The sequence below is a fragment of the Cinclus cinclus genome, chromosome 15, assembly GCF_963662255.1.
Source record: "Cinclus cinclus chromosome 15, bCinCin1.1, whole genome shotgun sequence".
Lineage (NCBI taxonomy): Eukaryota > Metazoa > Chordata > Aves > Passeriformes > Cinclidae > Cinclus > Cinclus cinclus.
The window spans coordinates 9,656,122-9,673,444 of record NC_085060.1 but is presented as its reverse complement, the minus strand read 5'-3'; the positions used below and the strand labels follow the sequence as shown (position 1 = coordinate 9,673,444).

The following is a 17,323-nucleotide window of genomic DNA, read 5'->3' as shown; positions in this document are numbered from 1 at the left end:
GTATTTAATTTTTGGTTTTAACCTTGCTGCAGGGTTTGTTTTTAAATCAGGGAGTGCACTCCTCCCCATGTGCTCACTATTTATCATCCTAATGAATCGGAGTTGCAGAGTGCATTGGAAGTAATCTAAATGTGGTATTTAACTGTATGTTCTTATGCAGGATCAGATTTTAGGGAAACAAATTCCAAACACCCAAGAAGGCCTTTGGAGCATAAACAACCAGAACTATCTCCTGCCAGATCTCCTCCAGCAAAGCCAAATTACAGACTCCTCTGTGAACCCACCACAAGTGCCACTGACTTGCCAGGAACCTCAGAACAAACCTCTGACTAAGGTAAGAGAGAAATTACAGATTGACTAGTTTGAACTCCTGCCTTTTTAAGTTCCTCTATCCTGTCTCTTTTTACAATGAGTTTTTTCACTACATCCCTTCTTTTTCAAAAAAGTTTTATCTGGGGGAAAGATAAGAAATCTTGAGCTGACTAACAGATTACATTGTTACACTTATTTTCCCCCATCTCCTTCTCTGCTCTCTTTCTTTCCTTGCTTTTTTTTTTCCTCCCCTTTTGCACAAGCTAGGGGACTCACACCCTCTGCTCCTTGCCATGGCAGGATTCTGGTGTGCCTCTGCTCATTGTCCCTGGCTTTCTCCCACCCAAGCATCATGTGAGGGAGCACAGGGGCAGCCCCAGAGGGCTCTGACACTGCTGTGAGCACAGGCAGAGGTGTCACTAGTGGCAGATCACAGCTCTGTCAGGGCACCACACGGTGTGTGCCCCAAGCACTGCCTGCCTGAGCAGCTCTTGTTTCTCATTGCAGAGCCCATGTGCTGAAAGCCCACCTGCCAAGAGCAGCACATCCTCTACAACATCCTTCACATCATTCATAGATCCAAGACTTCTGCCAATCACCCCTCCCACCAGTCCAGTAGGACCTTCTTGTAGTTCTCGTGAGTATGCTTTACTTTTGCATTAAAATGTTCTTCCTGGGTTTTGGGTTTTTTTTTTTCCTTTCTCTCTTTTTTTTTTTTTTTGGCTGCTTTGGAGAGGGCTTATTGCTTAGAAATGAAAACTCTTGAGTAGAATCTCCTGAAACTGGAATTTCACACAAACTCCTGTGAATTTTCATTATGTTGTTTCTGCCCTTCTTGTAGATGTGGTTTGCTGTACTCTGCTGCTGTGTTACCACCATGCTTTCTCAGGAATGCCTGAGGAATTTTCCAGATTTTTCTTTTTTTTTGCTATACAAAGCTCTCAGAGTGTTTTCTCACCCCTTTGGGGTTTCTTTCATTCTACCATGAGCAAGGTGGTTCACATATGAGATGTAGCCAAACACTCACATTTTCCACAATTGCATGTGTCTTTCATTCCAGCATCTAGTGCCAAGCCTGAGCCTGTCAGGAGGGAAAATGCAAGGAAGGGCTCTGTTGTCAACGTCAATCCAACCAATATCCGCCCACAAAGTGACAGCCCAGAAATCCGTAAATACAAGAAGAAATTCAACTCTGAGGTCCTGTGTGCTGCTCTGTGGGGTAAGCTACGAGTCCTTGGGCAGGTGTGTGGAGGGAAGGCACAGCAGGAGAGGCTGGCAGTGTTCTGCTAGGCAGATTTCACAGTTGTATTGCTGCTGTCCTGGCAGAGAGTGCTGGAGTGGATCTCTGGGCTGATACCTGTCACTTACATGGCCCTGCCTTCCCAGGGACAAGATGGCAAGCACATGAATTACAGCTGCAAAGGACTTTGTGCCTCAGAATGAGAAAATGTTTTGATCAAGCACCAAGTTGAAATCATGCTCACTGGGAGAGCCAAAAGTTGCAAATGTTTCAGCAGCTTTCGTGGCTCATGAGACTCATCTGAGCTGCACGTGGGTACAGCTGATCACAGAGCCCTGACTCAGTGGACATAATCCAAACATGAAGCCTTTTGCTGTCAGGTGTGTTAGGTATCCCAAGGATCCAGAGCAGGTCAGGTCTTTCCAATGGCTTGTCTTGCTTAGTTCCTGCTGTCACTGGTTATTCTGGACATCACTGAACCATTGTTTAAATTTACATCCCTTTTACAGGGTCAGCTTCACATGGTGTGAAACCAAGATAAAGCAGTCATACTGCTCTCAACAGCTGTAGACCTTGTCCCAGTTGCATGTTAGCTAAATTCTTAAGTTATTTTAATCGTCTTTCTGCTTCATAAGATCAGATGTATTCTATGGGACTCACCCAACCTCTTACTTCTCACTTTTTGAGCCTGGAATGGCAAGTGAATGAGGTAGATGGCACATGTCAATTCCAAACCAGGTGTAGATTTCTGGTTTATAGTTTCACAGATTTTATGTAATGTGGGTTTGTAGGAATCCAGAATTGTAAATTGGGAGCAGAGCTGTGTGGCAAGGTGTGTAATTAAATGTGCATTGAGACTGAAGAGCACCAGGTACTTGTCAGAGCATTGCCAGTGGAGGAGGGTGCTTTTTACAGCAGAATACCTTATGTTGTGTCTTTAGAATCTGCTGATTAGAAACATAGATGTCATTCCAGCCAAACACAATTTCTGACATTCTCTGATGTCAGCGACCCAATGGTGCCGTCTCTTCCTTAGCAGCAGTTGGATTTCAGATGGATTCACTCCCTAATTTGGCATTTGAAGGCATTTTCCAAACCAGAGACTGTCCTCAAACAAACCCTGCACCTCCTTGTAACACAGCGCTTCTTCCTGCAGGTTGGATGCCCCCATGATTTGAATGTTGTGTTTGGAAAAAGAGAGTTGGGAGGGGATTTTTTGGTTGCTTTTCTTTTCATAATTGATAGGGACCCTTGGTATACTTAGTTGAGTCTCCTGTGTCACTACTGTGATGGTGCTGGACTGGGACTTTTAGCACTGGTCCCAGGTACTTTCCAAGGTCACCTAAGTAATTCAGATTCACAGAATATTTTCCTTTGTGTTTAAATCAACACTGACTTCAGCAGAACTACTCATCCTTCAAGTTCCATACATATACAGGTGTTCTGCTGAGTAAAAATTCTAATGGTGAGATCTTCTTTTTTTTCTGGGAAGTCATCCACAGAGCAACAGAGAAATTATCAGGTACCATTAAGTGAGATTAAATAAAAACTGTTTCTTAAAAGAATGAACACTTGGTGACCTCTGAATCATTAGATGACTTATGCAGTATTTTTTTCATGTATTAACAGGAGTAAATTTATTGGTGGGAACAGAGAATGGATTGTGGCTGCTGGACAGAAGTGGGCAAGGAAGAGTTTATACACTGATTACAAGGAGACGGTTCCAGCAAATGGATGTTCTGGAGGGACTCAATGTCCTAATTACTATATCAGGTTGGTTCAGTGGCTAAAAGTATCTGACCCACGTTGGGGTTGGAGGCAATTAAAAAGAAGAATTAGGTTATAAACTAGGTTGAGGAATTTCCTCTTTCAGAAAATCACAGGACAGTTATTCTTGTTAACAGGAAAACTCTCCTGAATTTTTAACATTTACACTCCCATTCCAGAGTGGCTTTGGGACAATTCATTGCCTGGTTAATGTGTAAAATGATTTGTGGGAAGTACAGAGTGTTTCATATTTGTAAAATGGACTGATTCTCTTCAAGCTATAATTTGTCACTTTTCTTGTTTCTATGATGGGTGAGCATCTAAGTGCAATTCTATTAACATATCATGATATAACCTCATCCTGTGTTCAGCAAGAGATATGAGCAGTAATATGAAAGGGTCTTTATTGTGAAAGCATCAATTACACTGAGTGGAGGTCTTCAATTTCTGCTGGGAAACATCTGGGACTCTGGCCTTATTCCCTATGGCTGAATGTGGCCTCTCAGGATGCACCATACAAGGTCAGGGGTGTGGGTCCAGCAAGGAATAGCAGCTCATCTCCAGTCCAGACTCACCATGGTGGGCAATGGCAATAGCTCTTTGTCCCATACTGCTAGATCCAGTTGTTGCTGGGACATGACAAAGTCCTTCTCTTCAGAGTAATCTTTGTAAAGGGTGCTGTTGACCATAGGTGCTTATGAACTTATACAATAAAAAGAGTGATTGGGATGAAGGATGACAAAATAATTCTCACCTGGAAAGGCATCCAAAAGAAAAATCACTATGTTGAATGAAAATTGATAGTTAATTAGAACTAAATGAATAGCTAATTCAAAGTGGCCATTGTAGGACATGCCTGTGTTCCAGGATAAACAGTTAGTGTGATGGATTCTGATAATACCTGTGTCTGTAGAAACCTGTTCTGTGGCCTGAGGGAAGAATTTTAGTCAGGTGTGAAAATCTAGCATGAAGTTTGAGTCACAAGGTAAGTGCACATGTACCCAGTGCCATAGGATTGCTCCTGTGCCAGTTCCCCATGTGCCCATCACCCCAGGCACTCCTTTCATGCCTTTGCTATGTTCTCTCACCCTGGCAGGGCACAAGGCCCTGCTGTACTCAAGGTCACAAAACTCTGGCTTTTTGTAAGTGGGGGAGAATTTGTAGTTCAGGGAGTTAAAGTCTCTTTTTGCAAATCCCAGGGAAGAAGAATAAGTTGAGGGTGTATTACTTGTCGTGGTTGAGAAATAAAATTCTGCGCAATGATCCGGAGGTGGAGAAGCGGCAAGGCTGGGTGTCTGTGGGTGACCTGGAAGGCTGTGTGCACTACAAAGTCGGTAAGGATCTCCTGTTTTTTCTTTAGAGAAATGCTTAATCATCCTCCTTTTGTATCTTGTGACAGCAGAATTCTTCAGCTTTGTTTCAGGATTGTATTGGTGAATATCTCATGAGTTCTTTCAAGACTCTCTGTTTTTCATGGCAGATGGCTTGCTCCCTGTCATTTCAGGCAGCATCTCTTCTTGCAGCAATTACCAGATGATGTTATGGCTGTTCCTGTAATGGCTGGAAGGAGAGAGTGCCAGCCGTGGTCTGTGCTCAGTCAGTTGTTCAGTTTTTCTGTAGTTACTAAAGGTTTTAATTCAACTGATGTTTTCCACCTCCTCAGCTTCCCTCTTGGCCCTAGGCAACTGCTAAGAAATTGGACCTCGTTCAAGTCCTAGTGAATCATATTTGTAGGATGCCCTTAGGTAGATCAGCTCATCCCTTGCTCTCTCAGGAAAGACCCAAATATCCCTTTGTTCAAACACCCTGGAAATGGTACCATCTGGCTTTTCTTTGGTTCTCTGGCAGTTCATTCTTGAACGTGAATGTGAGGATCATGATAATTTCTGTCATTTAACTGTGGGGGGTGGGTGTATGGCACAAGTTTTGCTTTTGTGAAAAATGGGTGTGTGAAAGTGGCGCTTTTTTCAAAGCCAAACAAAGCCATGATACAGAGGAGTGCAGGAAATGTGAGGTGGCTGCTTCTCATGAATACCTTGCTTGACAGTTCTGTCTTTTGGCTTTAGCAGTGGCAGGAGTTAAACTCAAAAAAGAATGTGGAACAGATGTGTGTTGTTACTTTAACTGTGATTGCAGCTAAGCACCCACGTATTCCACTTCAGTTGCTCATCCTTGGGTTTGGTGCATTAAAAAAAAAAAACCAGTGACAAAATACCTATCTTAAAATTAGGCAAACATTTGGTATGAGCTTCTGTGTTTACATATGACAAGCCACTCTTGCATTTTTGACAGCACAGCTGCTGCTGTTTTTCTCTTGGTGAATCTTCTTGTATCTTGACCTTTGGTTGTACAGCTGTTTTTTCCAGGTAGAAAAGGAAAAGGATGTACTGTTTTGCATTTTGGTGGCATCTGCAGCATTTTCTTGTTCTCTGCCTATGTGAGATAGCATCCTGTTTCCAAAAGCATGTCTCTGGTAAAATGAAAACACAATGCACAAAGAAATGTTAATTTTCAATGCATGATTCTTCATTTATTCTCAATGGGTCCAGCATGACCTTAATTGTCTTGGAGAAATTGCTCATCTCTTAAATGCTTACTCATCTCAGAAAGGAGTCCTTCACCCACACAGCACCTGGGGATTTAACCCACAGATGAGCAGTGAAATGAAAATTCATCCTGCCAAGTCTGACAGAATTGTTCAGCCAACAATCACCAGTCTTCCAACAGTAGCATATTCATAACCAGTAGTGGTGGGATATGTTCATAGTTTAAAGATCAAGTAGGTTGATTTAGCTGCAGGTTTAAGACTTTTTTTTCTGAGTAGTGAGATTTTTTTTTTCATCACTATATGAAAAGGAATATATAAATATTGGTAACAGTCATTTGGCTTTACTGAAAATAAGTGAATTGTAGCTTTCCAGTCAAGGTACTGTCACTGGTAGTATTAAATATTGATGTCCAGAGTGCATTAGTCTCCCTTGCTGGATAATGTCTACCTCTACAAGTAATCCATTGAAATTATTTCATGTGATGAGATGGTCTTTGATTTTAGCATCAGTCTGGTACCTAAGGAATTGTTGTTCTTGTATTACAGTAAAATATGAGAGAATCAAATTCCTTGTAATCGCTTTGAAAAACTCAGTGGAGGTTTATGCTTGGGCTCCAAAGCCTTATCACAAATTCATGGCTTTTAAGGTAAGTGAAACATCACTTTGATTCAGATGTGTCACTGTCTCTCACTGTTTCTCATCTGCTCTCTGCCTTTGTTTTTGTTGTTTTGTATAACATCTATTCTAGCTAAAGATAAACTGAGTATTCTTTAAAAGAAAATGTAGCACATTTGATGTACTTTGGAGATGCAAGGATGAAACACTCAGTCATGAGTGTTAGATGTGAATAACTTGTTTCTCTCTACCCCAGCCAAACACAGCAGGCACTGGGCCAGAATGTGCATTTGAATTTACAAAGTTGATGTTGATTTCCATCAAAAGGGGAGGAAACTAAACACAGTGGTAGTCAGCCTACTTTTTGCCTAGAATCTTAATTTCTTTTTCAAACCACGAATGAATTACCCAACTGTCTTTGCAACCCAGTGGATGGTGGATACTTATCTCCTTAAATGTAACCTACTATTTAACAAAAATAGCTGTCTAACTTTTGAGCTTTAAGAATTCTTAGGATCTTAAATGTAGTTCTGCAAACCAACAATTTCACTGTGTTACAGTACTGCATTTTTCTTTTTCCCAGTCCTTTACCTCACTTCATCACAAACCGCTGTCAGTTGACCTGACTGTTGAAAATGGGCAAAGACTAAAGGTCATATATGGCTCAGTAGTGGGATTTCATGCCATTGATGTGGACTCTGGATCTGTGTATGACTTGTACCTTCCAACACACGTAAGAGAATCCAAAAATCTACATTAATGCCTTTGTTCTTCGGGCTGTGTATTGATGATGATTAGGTTAAGAATTGTGCTATTTTTCAAAAGAATGATCAGTAGCAGCTAATACAAAACCACTTTTTACATAGTTTTATAACACTGAAGAGCTGTTTAAATACTTCTACTACATTTAGAATATCAGTTTTAGTGGTTTAATGTCAGAAAGCCTATTGTATGTTCAGTACTATTTTTAATTGATTTATCCTGGAAATTTAGAACTTAAACAGTCAAAGACACAATAATATCTACATGAATTTATGTGATTTTTACAATCTGCCACTGTGCAGACAGCAGAAACCAACTTCAGACTAAATAAATTTGCTGCTCTTCTTGCCATTCAGTTGTCCATGAAACCACTCTGTAAATTCAGAAGTTGTTTTACATTTTCCTTGTGACTTTCTCATTAGATTAGATTGTCAGTAAGTTAGCATGAAGGTGTTGATTTCAGGGGTATGTGTGCATCCTGCATTGTGTCTTTGAGGTGATGGTGATCACTAAATTCCTACTTAAGCTCAGATAACAGCAAATTGCCCTGCAGAAGTGAATGGCTGGCATGGGGCTGTCCAGTACGAAGTCTGTGCTGTGGTGTTAATATTTTTGGATTTTTGTTTGTTTGCTTATTTTTTTAGATATTCTAGATAGTTCTTTTTAAAGCTGTGTGTCCCAAAAGCCAGACAGTCTTGGGGGGTTAGGTTCAGCAAACTGGCAGGTTCCAGACTGGCTCTAGTCTGGCTCCTGGCAGAGAAACTTCTGTGCACACTTGAACCCTCCCTGAAGTCAACAGTCCTCCCCAGGGGCTGGGGGTGCCATGGCCTCCTTGCATCCCCAGACTGTGTGTCCAAAAGTTATACTTGGGAGGTCTGAAGAAATCTCATCCCAGATCTGCTTGTTGCAGCGTGTGCCATGAATCTATTTATTTTTTTAATGTTTTTCCACTCTCAGTCCCTTGTTTTCAACCCAGATGAAAACCCACTCCCACTGTGCAAGCCACTTGATCAGTCTGCTGCCCCTGCAAGCCACAGCCTCCATGGTCTGTCAGACCTGTGTTCCTGATGGACACAGTGTGTGAGATTGGCTGTTAGATTTATAAACTTCTCTTAACTGAAAAATTATTTTTCTAGTTCTTCTAACTGTTGAATCACCTGCTAAAGGCTTGTGCTGTTTATTTCTGTGTTGTTTTTTCTTAAGGTACTTAGTATTTGTCTTGTTAGAGGGTTTATTTAATTTGACAGTAGCTTTGTTAACTATGCAGCTAGGATGAATTCACATCAGTTTGTAAATTGAAGCGTGGTACCCACGTGCCTTTCTGGAAGTGGGTTGCTGAGCAAGGTGAACAGTGACTTGTCAAAAGGATCATTAGCATAATTGCTGAGAGAAGAAAGGCAAAGGAAAAAAGTGAACTTTCTTAGATGCTTTACTTTTTCAACAGGCTGCAAATACAATTAGCTACCTGACGAGAGAGATTTCCCAGGTGACTGCCCTGAATATGTGGGGCACCTGAGACTGACTATGTTTGTGTGAGCTCTTCAGCCACAAGTTAGCACAGACTAAAAATATATTTTCTCTTCAGAGTCTTAGACCTGAAATAAATCAGCTGCTACAGCAGCTTTATCTTTTTTGATATTCTACTATTTTAAAAGAGCTAGAACTGGATAATTATCTCAAGGAGCTTTGTGGTGGCAATAGCCCAGACTGTAACAGGCTGACTTGAGATACTCTTGCTTTCTGGTAGCCTCTTTTCCTGGTTCCCCATCTCTTTCTTCATCTCTTACCTGCTCCGGTCGCTCATGCGAGTACCAAGGCAACGCATTAAAATTGCTCTGCGGCTCTGGATCCCCGTTCTAGTGTTACGGATAGTTGTTGCGGAGGCACGGAGTCAAGTGGGTGGCCTGAGTGTATTCAGTTTGGCAAGTACAGCTTCAGTGCTTCTTTTACTGTTCATTAATGTCTGTGCTTGAGGAAGAAAAAGACCTGTGTGTGGCTGGCTTGTGAGAATGATGTAAAGCTCCAGTCATATGCTTCCTATAAAATTATTAATTGTGGTGGTTTAATTTACTGTTTAACATCTTGGTTTTGAGTAGTGCTTTAAACAAGGAAATGCTTTGTTACTGTTTTTTTAAGGCTGTCCTCTTTTTCTTTCAAAAATGCTTTCATAAATCCCCCTTCATGGTTGTATACTTCACCTTTGGTTTTGTTTTTTTTTTTTTCCTGGGATATGTTGGCTTCTGAGAGAGATTAGTATGAGTGAAATGCACTGTTCCTGTGGCATGTAGAGGTGTGCCCAACAGCAGTCAAATGGGCAGCTATTTGTAGTGAAGGATGTGGGAAGGACAGTGAAAAGGTCCAGGGAACTTTTTACAGTAGGATAAATATTATTAAATTTGCAGGTTTTTAACTTGTGAGTGGGGATAGGGAAATATCATGGAAAGTGAAAGCACTGATCTCCTGCAGTGTGGAAGTTTCTGTCCTTCCTCCGTCTTCTGAAAAAGTTGTGAATTCAAATTTATTTCACCTTTCTCCTATTTATACAATGCAAGCATTTTGTGAGTGACTAAGTAAATATTATTGTGTCTCAATGGCTCCATGGCTTCTTGAAACCAACGAACACTGGTAAATTTAATGCGAACTATTGAATATTGATTTATTTGCAAACCTACTGTCATATACAAAGGGGGGAGAAGGGGAGAAAGTCTGTTTCAGAGGCTTACTAGCAAACTATACAGCCTCTGAGAACAGGCATTTCTTTCACTTTCCATGAGCCATGAGCTAGTTCTTTTTATTGCTCTGCCAAGCTAGTTAGATCGATGTAATCGCTGAAATTGCAGTCCATGTTCTGATATAAATCTTAGCAAAATACGATTCTAGATCCAGGGGACAATTCGCCCACATGCCATTATCATCCTCCCAAACACCAGTGGCATGGAGCTCCTGCTCACCTATGAAGATGAAGGCATCTACATTGATATATATGGGCATTTCACAAAGGAGACTGTTCTACAGTGGGGAGAAATGCCAGCATCCGTAGGTATGTATAAAAAATAGCTCTTTATTAAATGTAAGATTCTGCTGCATGAAGCCTGACTTCTTTATGAGGTTTGTATCTATCTGAAAATGGTTGTATGGCACATAAAGCAGCTTCTGAGAAAACCAGATGTGTAAAAGAGTAAACAGATTTATGGGTGTTTGTGTTAACACAGCCAATGATTGCAATAGGGGCTTCCCATTTGGACCACTTTTTGTATTCTAATCACAGTGTTTATTGCATCACACATTGACTATACAGACAGACTTCACTGAGGATGCAGCTTACCACCAGTTTCCACAGGGAGAATTATGTGGATTACAGAGGGGGGAAAATGATTTTGTTGTTCATAGCTCACAGCGTTTTATGTAGAAATTCACAGCTACTGAGGGGTCAGTTACTGAAGAGATCTGTAACTGCTGTCAAATGGCCCCTTCATTTTATCACTTTAAATTCACAGGGATGCCAGCCCAGGCTATTTGTGATAGGTTCTTAATCTCCCCATGCTTGCAGTTGGCTGTGTACAAGGAGATTTTGGTTGTACTGGAGCCAGGACAGCTGTTTGTTTCACCTTTCCCATAGGGCTTCAGGCTAATAGTAGGGGGGAAATGAAGAACAACACAGGCAGATTTTTGGGTTTATTACTTGTTACTTTTAATTTCTGTCTCACGCCTGTTCTTTATTTTAAAACAAACATACCACCAAAACAAGCCACAGACAATTACACTGCACAGAAGCCTGTTATTAGCTTGCAGGAAAATGAATACCACAGTGAAAAATCAAGGATGTTCACCTTTTTCCTTTCACTTCTACCTCAGTAGTTTTAGGAAAAAACTTTGGGATGTGCTACAAACCAAATTTGACTTCTGATTGAAATCATATTTGCACTAAAAATTAACCTAACCTATAAACACACCACTCAAACTTCACATGATGGCCTCCATTAACTGTTACGATAATAATTTCACCACGAACTCCTATTAATTTTCTTAATCCTGTGATATCCTTGGCTGCAGACAAAAACATTACAAGAGAAGTGTGAATAACTGTTATTTGAATGGCCCTGATTAGGGGCAACTTGACAGTTTCTTAAAAGATCCTGCTTTCTTGGGATTTCTATACCCATTTCAAACCTCCTGAAGTCTGTATAACTATATCTCAATTTTCACTCTCTGTTGGAGAGATAGAAGGGTCTTGTGTTACCCTCAGGGTGCTCTCTAGTCATCCTTTGCTCATTTCTTGATTTCTTTAAACAAGTATTTTGAAAGAAAAGTTTGTAGTTGGTGAGAGTATTTTGATACAAAAAAATAAAAAATAGTTTGTATTATAATCGATGGATTTAGGGCAGGGAATCTAAATATATCTTATTTATAGTCTTAAATCGGGACCTCTGTGACCAATCTGTTAATAAGAAATCGGAGAGAGGAAGCTCAAATCCCATGGGAAATTAAAACTGTAGAAGTGTTCTATGTTTAATCTGAAAAATGTACACATATGTAGGGCTAAATATAAATGTAGCTGTAATATTTTCTATAAAACATGTTTTAAAATGGCATTAAGAAACATCAAGTTAATAAGATTTGGGAGCATTCTTGCCCTTTTGTGTGAGTAATGAATTATTTACAGTATGTGTAGCCATAGAGGGTTGACACAAATTTGGATATTCCCAGAGGAAGTAGTAAAAGTCTTTATTTCCTTTTCCCTGTACATTTTAAAAGAAGAGATTATTCTGTAGAGAAACAGAAAGTATTACCAAAAGATGGTTAAACTGCTGCCTCAGTGCTCTACAACATACCAGCTAGAAGCATAGGACTTTTTTATCTAAAGCTGCAGTGGAAAGTGGACTTAAAGTACTTATTCCCAAGGTGCTCGTAGTATAGGAGCCATTGTTCCAAAATAAGACAACTTTATTCTGAGTATGTACTCTCAGTTCCTCTCACACAAAACACCTTTAAGAGCTCCCACATGGGAGGATTATCATGACTCAGTACTGACCTTTGAATTCATAGCCTGCTATCCTTCAAATTAATCTCCATGTATAGGTAAGTCCTTATTACTGGACAACTGTGCAAATGGTGTAACGAGGCTGTTTTGTTTACATGCTGTTTCATAGATGAAATTTGGAAAAGAATTCTTTTATTCTGCTTCAAAACTGAGATTTTATGCTACTTAAACCTGCCATTGTCAGTTGACAAGTTCTTAGTATATTGTCCAGACAGCAGAGCATCAGGGCTTAACTTGGCATATCTGGTTTATTCTGTTCCTGTTTTGAATACTGCCTGGAGGTCAGATCTCTTCAGAACACAGCAGAAGTGGTCCAGCAGATGACCTAGAGGTTGCAGCAGGGACTAATGAAGTGGTTACTGGGAGCTGCAAGGAAGCAGTCAAATTGAAATCTGCCAAAGGCACAGATAGAGACACAGCATAGTGGCACCTGGAGTGTAAATTTCATGTAGTGGAAAAGATCAGGAGACTTATTAGTTCTTTGTTGCTAGACTTATGTGACCTATATGAAACAGCGTAGCCACAGGATGGTTTTTATGCTGTTTCTATATATGCACCTGCCTTGCTTCCCACCCCCCACAACCATAGAGTGCCTCCCTCTTTGTTGTGTTCAAAAGCGAAGCTTAAAAAGGTTAATATGAAGTCATTTGGTACAAAAAAGAGCAGAAGTTTGAGTCTTGTATCATTTTGATATTCCTCACTTTTTATGTGGTCTGGGCTTATTTTTCAGATACTGTAGACTGCACAGGTGCTGCCCTGGACTCATCCTGCTACTGCTGCACTGTTCAGAAATGTTAATGACACTTTCTTCACAGCCTGCAGCAGTGGTGCCCTGTTGTACAGCCTGAAGCATAAAGAAAATATTTTAAAATCATGTGTTTGAGTTTTAGAAAATACTTCTCTTTTGCCACTCACCCTCGGTTGCTCACTGCTGCTTTGCTTTTAAAACAGGTTGATTTCTTCCTCTTTGCTCATGACTGGGATGCTGGGAAAGAATTATCTTGCTCTCAGCACTAGTGGCAGGGAAGCCTTCAGTGTGTACAAAGAATAACTGAAAATCTTCTGAACAGATTTAGGGGAAATTTATAGTCTCTGAGGAAAATAAAATCACAACACTGTAACCAAACCATATGTGTTTCCAAGGAGGTACGATTTTCATACATTTGTTCTAACAACAATTATAAAGCAAGAATTCCAAGTCAATATTAAATCAACCCTGCTAGAAGTATGTACAGTCATGTGGGTATATTGCCTTTATTTTCAGCTTCTCAAGCAGGATTTCAGGCTGTTGCTTCCAGTGTTAGTCTGTACTGAAAGTTCAATTTTTAGACAAAAACCTAAATCAACATGGTAGATTTTAAGAAGCAGACCTTGTTCACACTAATAATGTAGGGCAGACATTCACTGTCCAATGAAGCTAAAACCCAGTCCAGTGCCCACATTCCCTCTACATCATTTTAGAGCACCAGAATTCTCAAACTGATGAAATAACAGTTGATAGTTGAGCAAGAAGAACAATTTCTGAGCAATGGCTACCAATAGAGCATAACTAATGTGATTTTACTTTGGAAGCCCTACAAGTACCAATAGGAGGGCTTTCACTGAAACTGTGCCCAATTTGAAATCTGTGATGTTAACTCCTTCATCACAATTCCAATTTCTTATTTCCAGATTTAAAGGGAGTATTTTAGTAAGCTTCCATAGTGCTAGAATACCTGCTTTTGGTTTTAGAAATATTGCACATAATCGGTGATGGGAAGACACCAAATTAATCATGCCATGGTCTCAGATTCTGAAGTATTTAGGTTTCAGACTAAGCTGAACTCCACAGTCAATACAAACCCAGCTTCCTAATAGGAACAAAGTACAGTGGGTACAGAGAAGACAGTCAAGACTTTCCTTGATTATCAACAGTTCAAGGATGAGAGGCAAAGATGGGCACAAGTTGCACCAAGACATAAGGAAGAAATGTTCAGCCTTGAAAGCAGTGATGCATTGCAACAGGGTCTTGGAAAGGCTGTGAAATATCCATCAAACATATCTGTACAAGGTCCTGAGGCTCCTATCTATTTTGGCCCCACTTTGGGGCCAGCAGTTAAACAAGATGCCCTTCAGAGGTTTCCTCCAAGCTTTTGGGAATCTAAGATATACAGTAGTAGTTAAGATTTATGTCTAGAGTTCAAAATAAGTCTGAGAGGACAAACTGAAATTTAGTTACTATTCCTAAGGCTTTTTGTGTAAACTCAAAATATAAATAATTCAGAATATATTGTTATCAAAGAGAAACACATCAGATCCATACTTAACATAAATGAGGCAAGAATCAGTCTTCCAGCTGGTAATTAGTAACAATATTTTTTCTCTTTTTTTTTTTTTTTTTTTCTTTTAGCTTACCTTCAGTCCAATCAGGTCATGGGCTGGGGAGAAAAAGCGATTGAACTACGCTCTGTGGAAACGGGAAATCTGGAAGGAGTATTTATGCACAAGAAAGCACAGAAGCTCAAATTTCTGTGTGAAAGAAATGACAAGGTACAGAGATGACTACAGTGTGGTGACTTAGCAGAAATGAGCAACAGCTGTCTATGACAGACCAGTTCATTTTGGTGACTTTGTTATTGGTTATTTCCTACCTGGGTATAAGTTCCCTGTTCAAAGCCAGTGTAGTCACTGATCCCACAAAGCACCCATTATGGATGTTCATGATGTATGTTGCACACATTCCCACCAGCAGCTGTTGGAGCTCTCTATTCCACCCAGCCTTCACTGCTGTCAGAGATAACAAGTACAGGCACTGTGAACTGCACAGCACCACAGGTGGTGTGGGGAGGGTTAGTAGTGAGTGAGCCCCAAAAATTCCCAGCTACAGGACTGCCTCTCCTGGGCTACTGAAATGACAGGCAGTTCAGAGCAGTCATCATGGGGGAGGGGGAGAAACCCAACACCCTTAATTGCAGACACAAAGGTATGGATAATCAGGTATGATTTCTTGCATATAGCAGTTTTGGTAAATATTCTCTGAAATTTTAGTCTCACTATCATATTTAGAAAACTGAAGCCCTAAAACCTTAGATTAATTATTTTTAAATGTTCTCCTATGTCTTTTCAAATAGGGAAGGAAATACATTGGAAAAATGCAGTTGTACTACAAATACAGTTTCACTTTAAAAAGTTTCTCATGGGATTAAAATTCAATTGTGATATATGTATATCCTTGTATTTGGGACTGTGGCATTCTATCACCTTTCCTATATGAGTAAAAATATTTTCATAAATATAAACTGACAGGAGCATCTTTTTTTTTTCCCTTTCAAGGTGTTCTTTGCATCTGTGCAGTCAGGAGGCAGCAGTCAAATATACTTCATGACTCTTGGTCAGAATGTGCTGTTCAACTGGTAAAGTACATCAAAATGAAGAAAATGGAAAATTCCCTGTAGGTAGCAGTGTAAAATTCTCAGAGGTAATATACACAAATTTGCACTTCTTACCTACAAAAATGTTGTCGTTATTGACTTATCAAAATTTATATTCTTTCAGTCTGGAAAGAATTCCATTTTCCTCTTGAAGTATTGCAAGCATGTTTAGTTTGTCTTTCAAAGTATGTTGCAAACAAAGATTGTATTAGGAGACTTTAGTGAAGAATGTAGCCAATATAAGAAGTTCCTGTACTCTGAAAAATGTACAGTTTCACTTTCGCAGGTGATGTAATGTTGGTATCTTGAACTGAAGTCACTTTTTATGGACAGTGACAGCTGTAGGTAGATACAAAAACAAAGTTGGAATCTATTTTGAATTGGGCTGGGGCTTGTTTTGCAGTTTAAGCAAGCTGTTACTATGTCACCAAGATGAACTTGAATGACTTGTTCAGTTCTTACAATGTGAAACGGCTTGTGGTGAGTCCCAGCACAGAACAGAAGGCTTGAGGGATGCTCCCTCCTTGGACCTTGAGGGATCATCCCCTGTGCTGGGAGGACAGGTGTGTTCCAGTACAGAGTTGTAAAAATAGTTAATTCTGAACACGTGTCTCTTCTGGGAGATTTTTACAAATGCAGGAGGGGACAGACTTTGTGTTTCTGTCAGGGCTGGATGCCTGAGCCCATAGACACAGTTACTGTAGGATGTATTTGTAAAAACAGTTTAAATAGTCGGTCAAAATCATAGATGCATAAAGCATTATGAAAGAGAACCCGTAACTTTTATTCATACCTGGGACCCACACTCATATGAACTGATTTAAAGGCACTACCCATGGGCACAAGAGCAGGCACTTTCTTATCTTCATTCTTGCTCCTTCATATCAAGTCTTTATGTATTTGTATGTAAATATAATCTTTCCAAAATGGATGTTAAGATTAACAAATGTATTCTTAATATAGTTATGAAAATATCCAAAGAGTTAATCTATTATAAATAGAAAATATAAATAATTCCAGGTGCTTTCTATGCTAATTGCATCTAAATAAAGCTGCATCTTCTAGTGTTATTGGTGCCAGTGTTTCTGCATAAACTGTTCTCAGGGGCTTATAAATTTGCCATAAAACTATAGAGATATAATATATATATATATATATACATACACACTATATATAATCATATACTATGATTCAATTGTAGGGTTTAATGTAATCCTCATGTAGCTGATTTTTGGATGTGCTTTGAAAATGTAAAGCATCAAATGTAATACAAAAGAGCTCATTCCAGCCATGATACAGTAGGGATAATGCTGTGGGCAAAAGTAAAATCACTTGTTCCAGTGCTTGAAAATAGGTATTTTTTACTTGAAATATTTGATACTAAAAGATGCAGGGAAAGTGTGTTGGAATATCTGGTCGTCTACCTCAAGGATGATGATTCTATGTTGACTAAGAGGGCAGAAATAGAGTTGTTGGAATTGGTAGCTGTGCTGTTCAGGATGTCAGTTCGGGTGCTGGCAGTGATGCTGTGACTGACAGGTGCTCAGAACTGCTGTCCCCGTGTCTGTCAGCAGGGAATCAAACTAGGGGCTAATCACCCTTCCCCTTGTTCCCTGTGCTGGCACCT

General features: G+C 39.9%; 1 protein-coding gene across 1 annotated transcript in view; it reads left to right on the top strand.

Moving 5' to 3' along the window:
* NRK (Nik related kinase) overlaps positions 1-16,141 on the top strand; it is an 87,661-nt gene extending 71,520 nt beyond the window's left edge. Inside the window, exons 22-31 of the mRNA XM_062503139.1 lie at positions 161-334; positions 820-949; positions 1,373-1,531; positions 3,182-3,325; positions 4,519-4,653; positions 6,414-6,514; positions 7,067-7,216; positions 10,126-10,285; positions 14,676-14,815; positions 15,599-16,141. Of these exons, the coding sequence (XP_062359123.1) occupies positions 161-334; positions 820-949; positions 1,373-1,531; positions 3,182-3,325; positions 4,519-4,653; positions 6,414-6,514; positions 7,067-7,216; positions 10,126-10,285; positions 14,676-14,815; positions 15,599-15,682 (1,377 nt within the window). The 3' untranslated portion in view covers positions 15,683-16,141. The remainder of the gene's footprint in view (positions 1-160; positions 335-819; positions 950-1,372; positions 1,532-3,181; positions 3,326-4,518; positions 4,654-6,413; positions 6,515-7,066; positions 7,217-10,125; positions 10,286-14,675; positions 14,816-15,598) is intronic.
* The last annotated feature ends 1,182 nt before the right edge of the window (positions 16,142-17,323 follow it).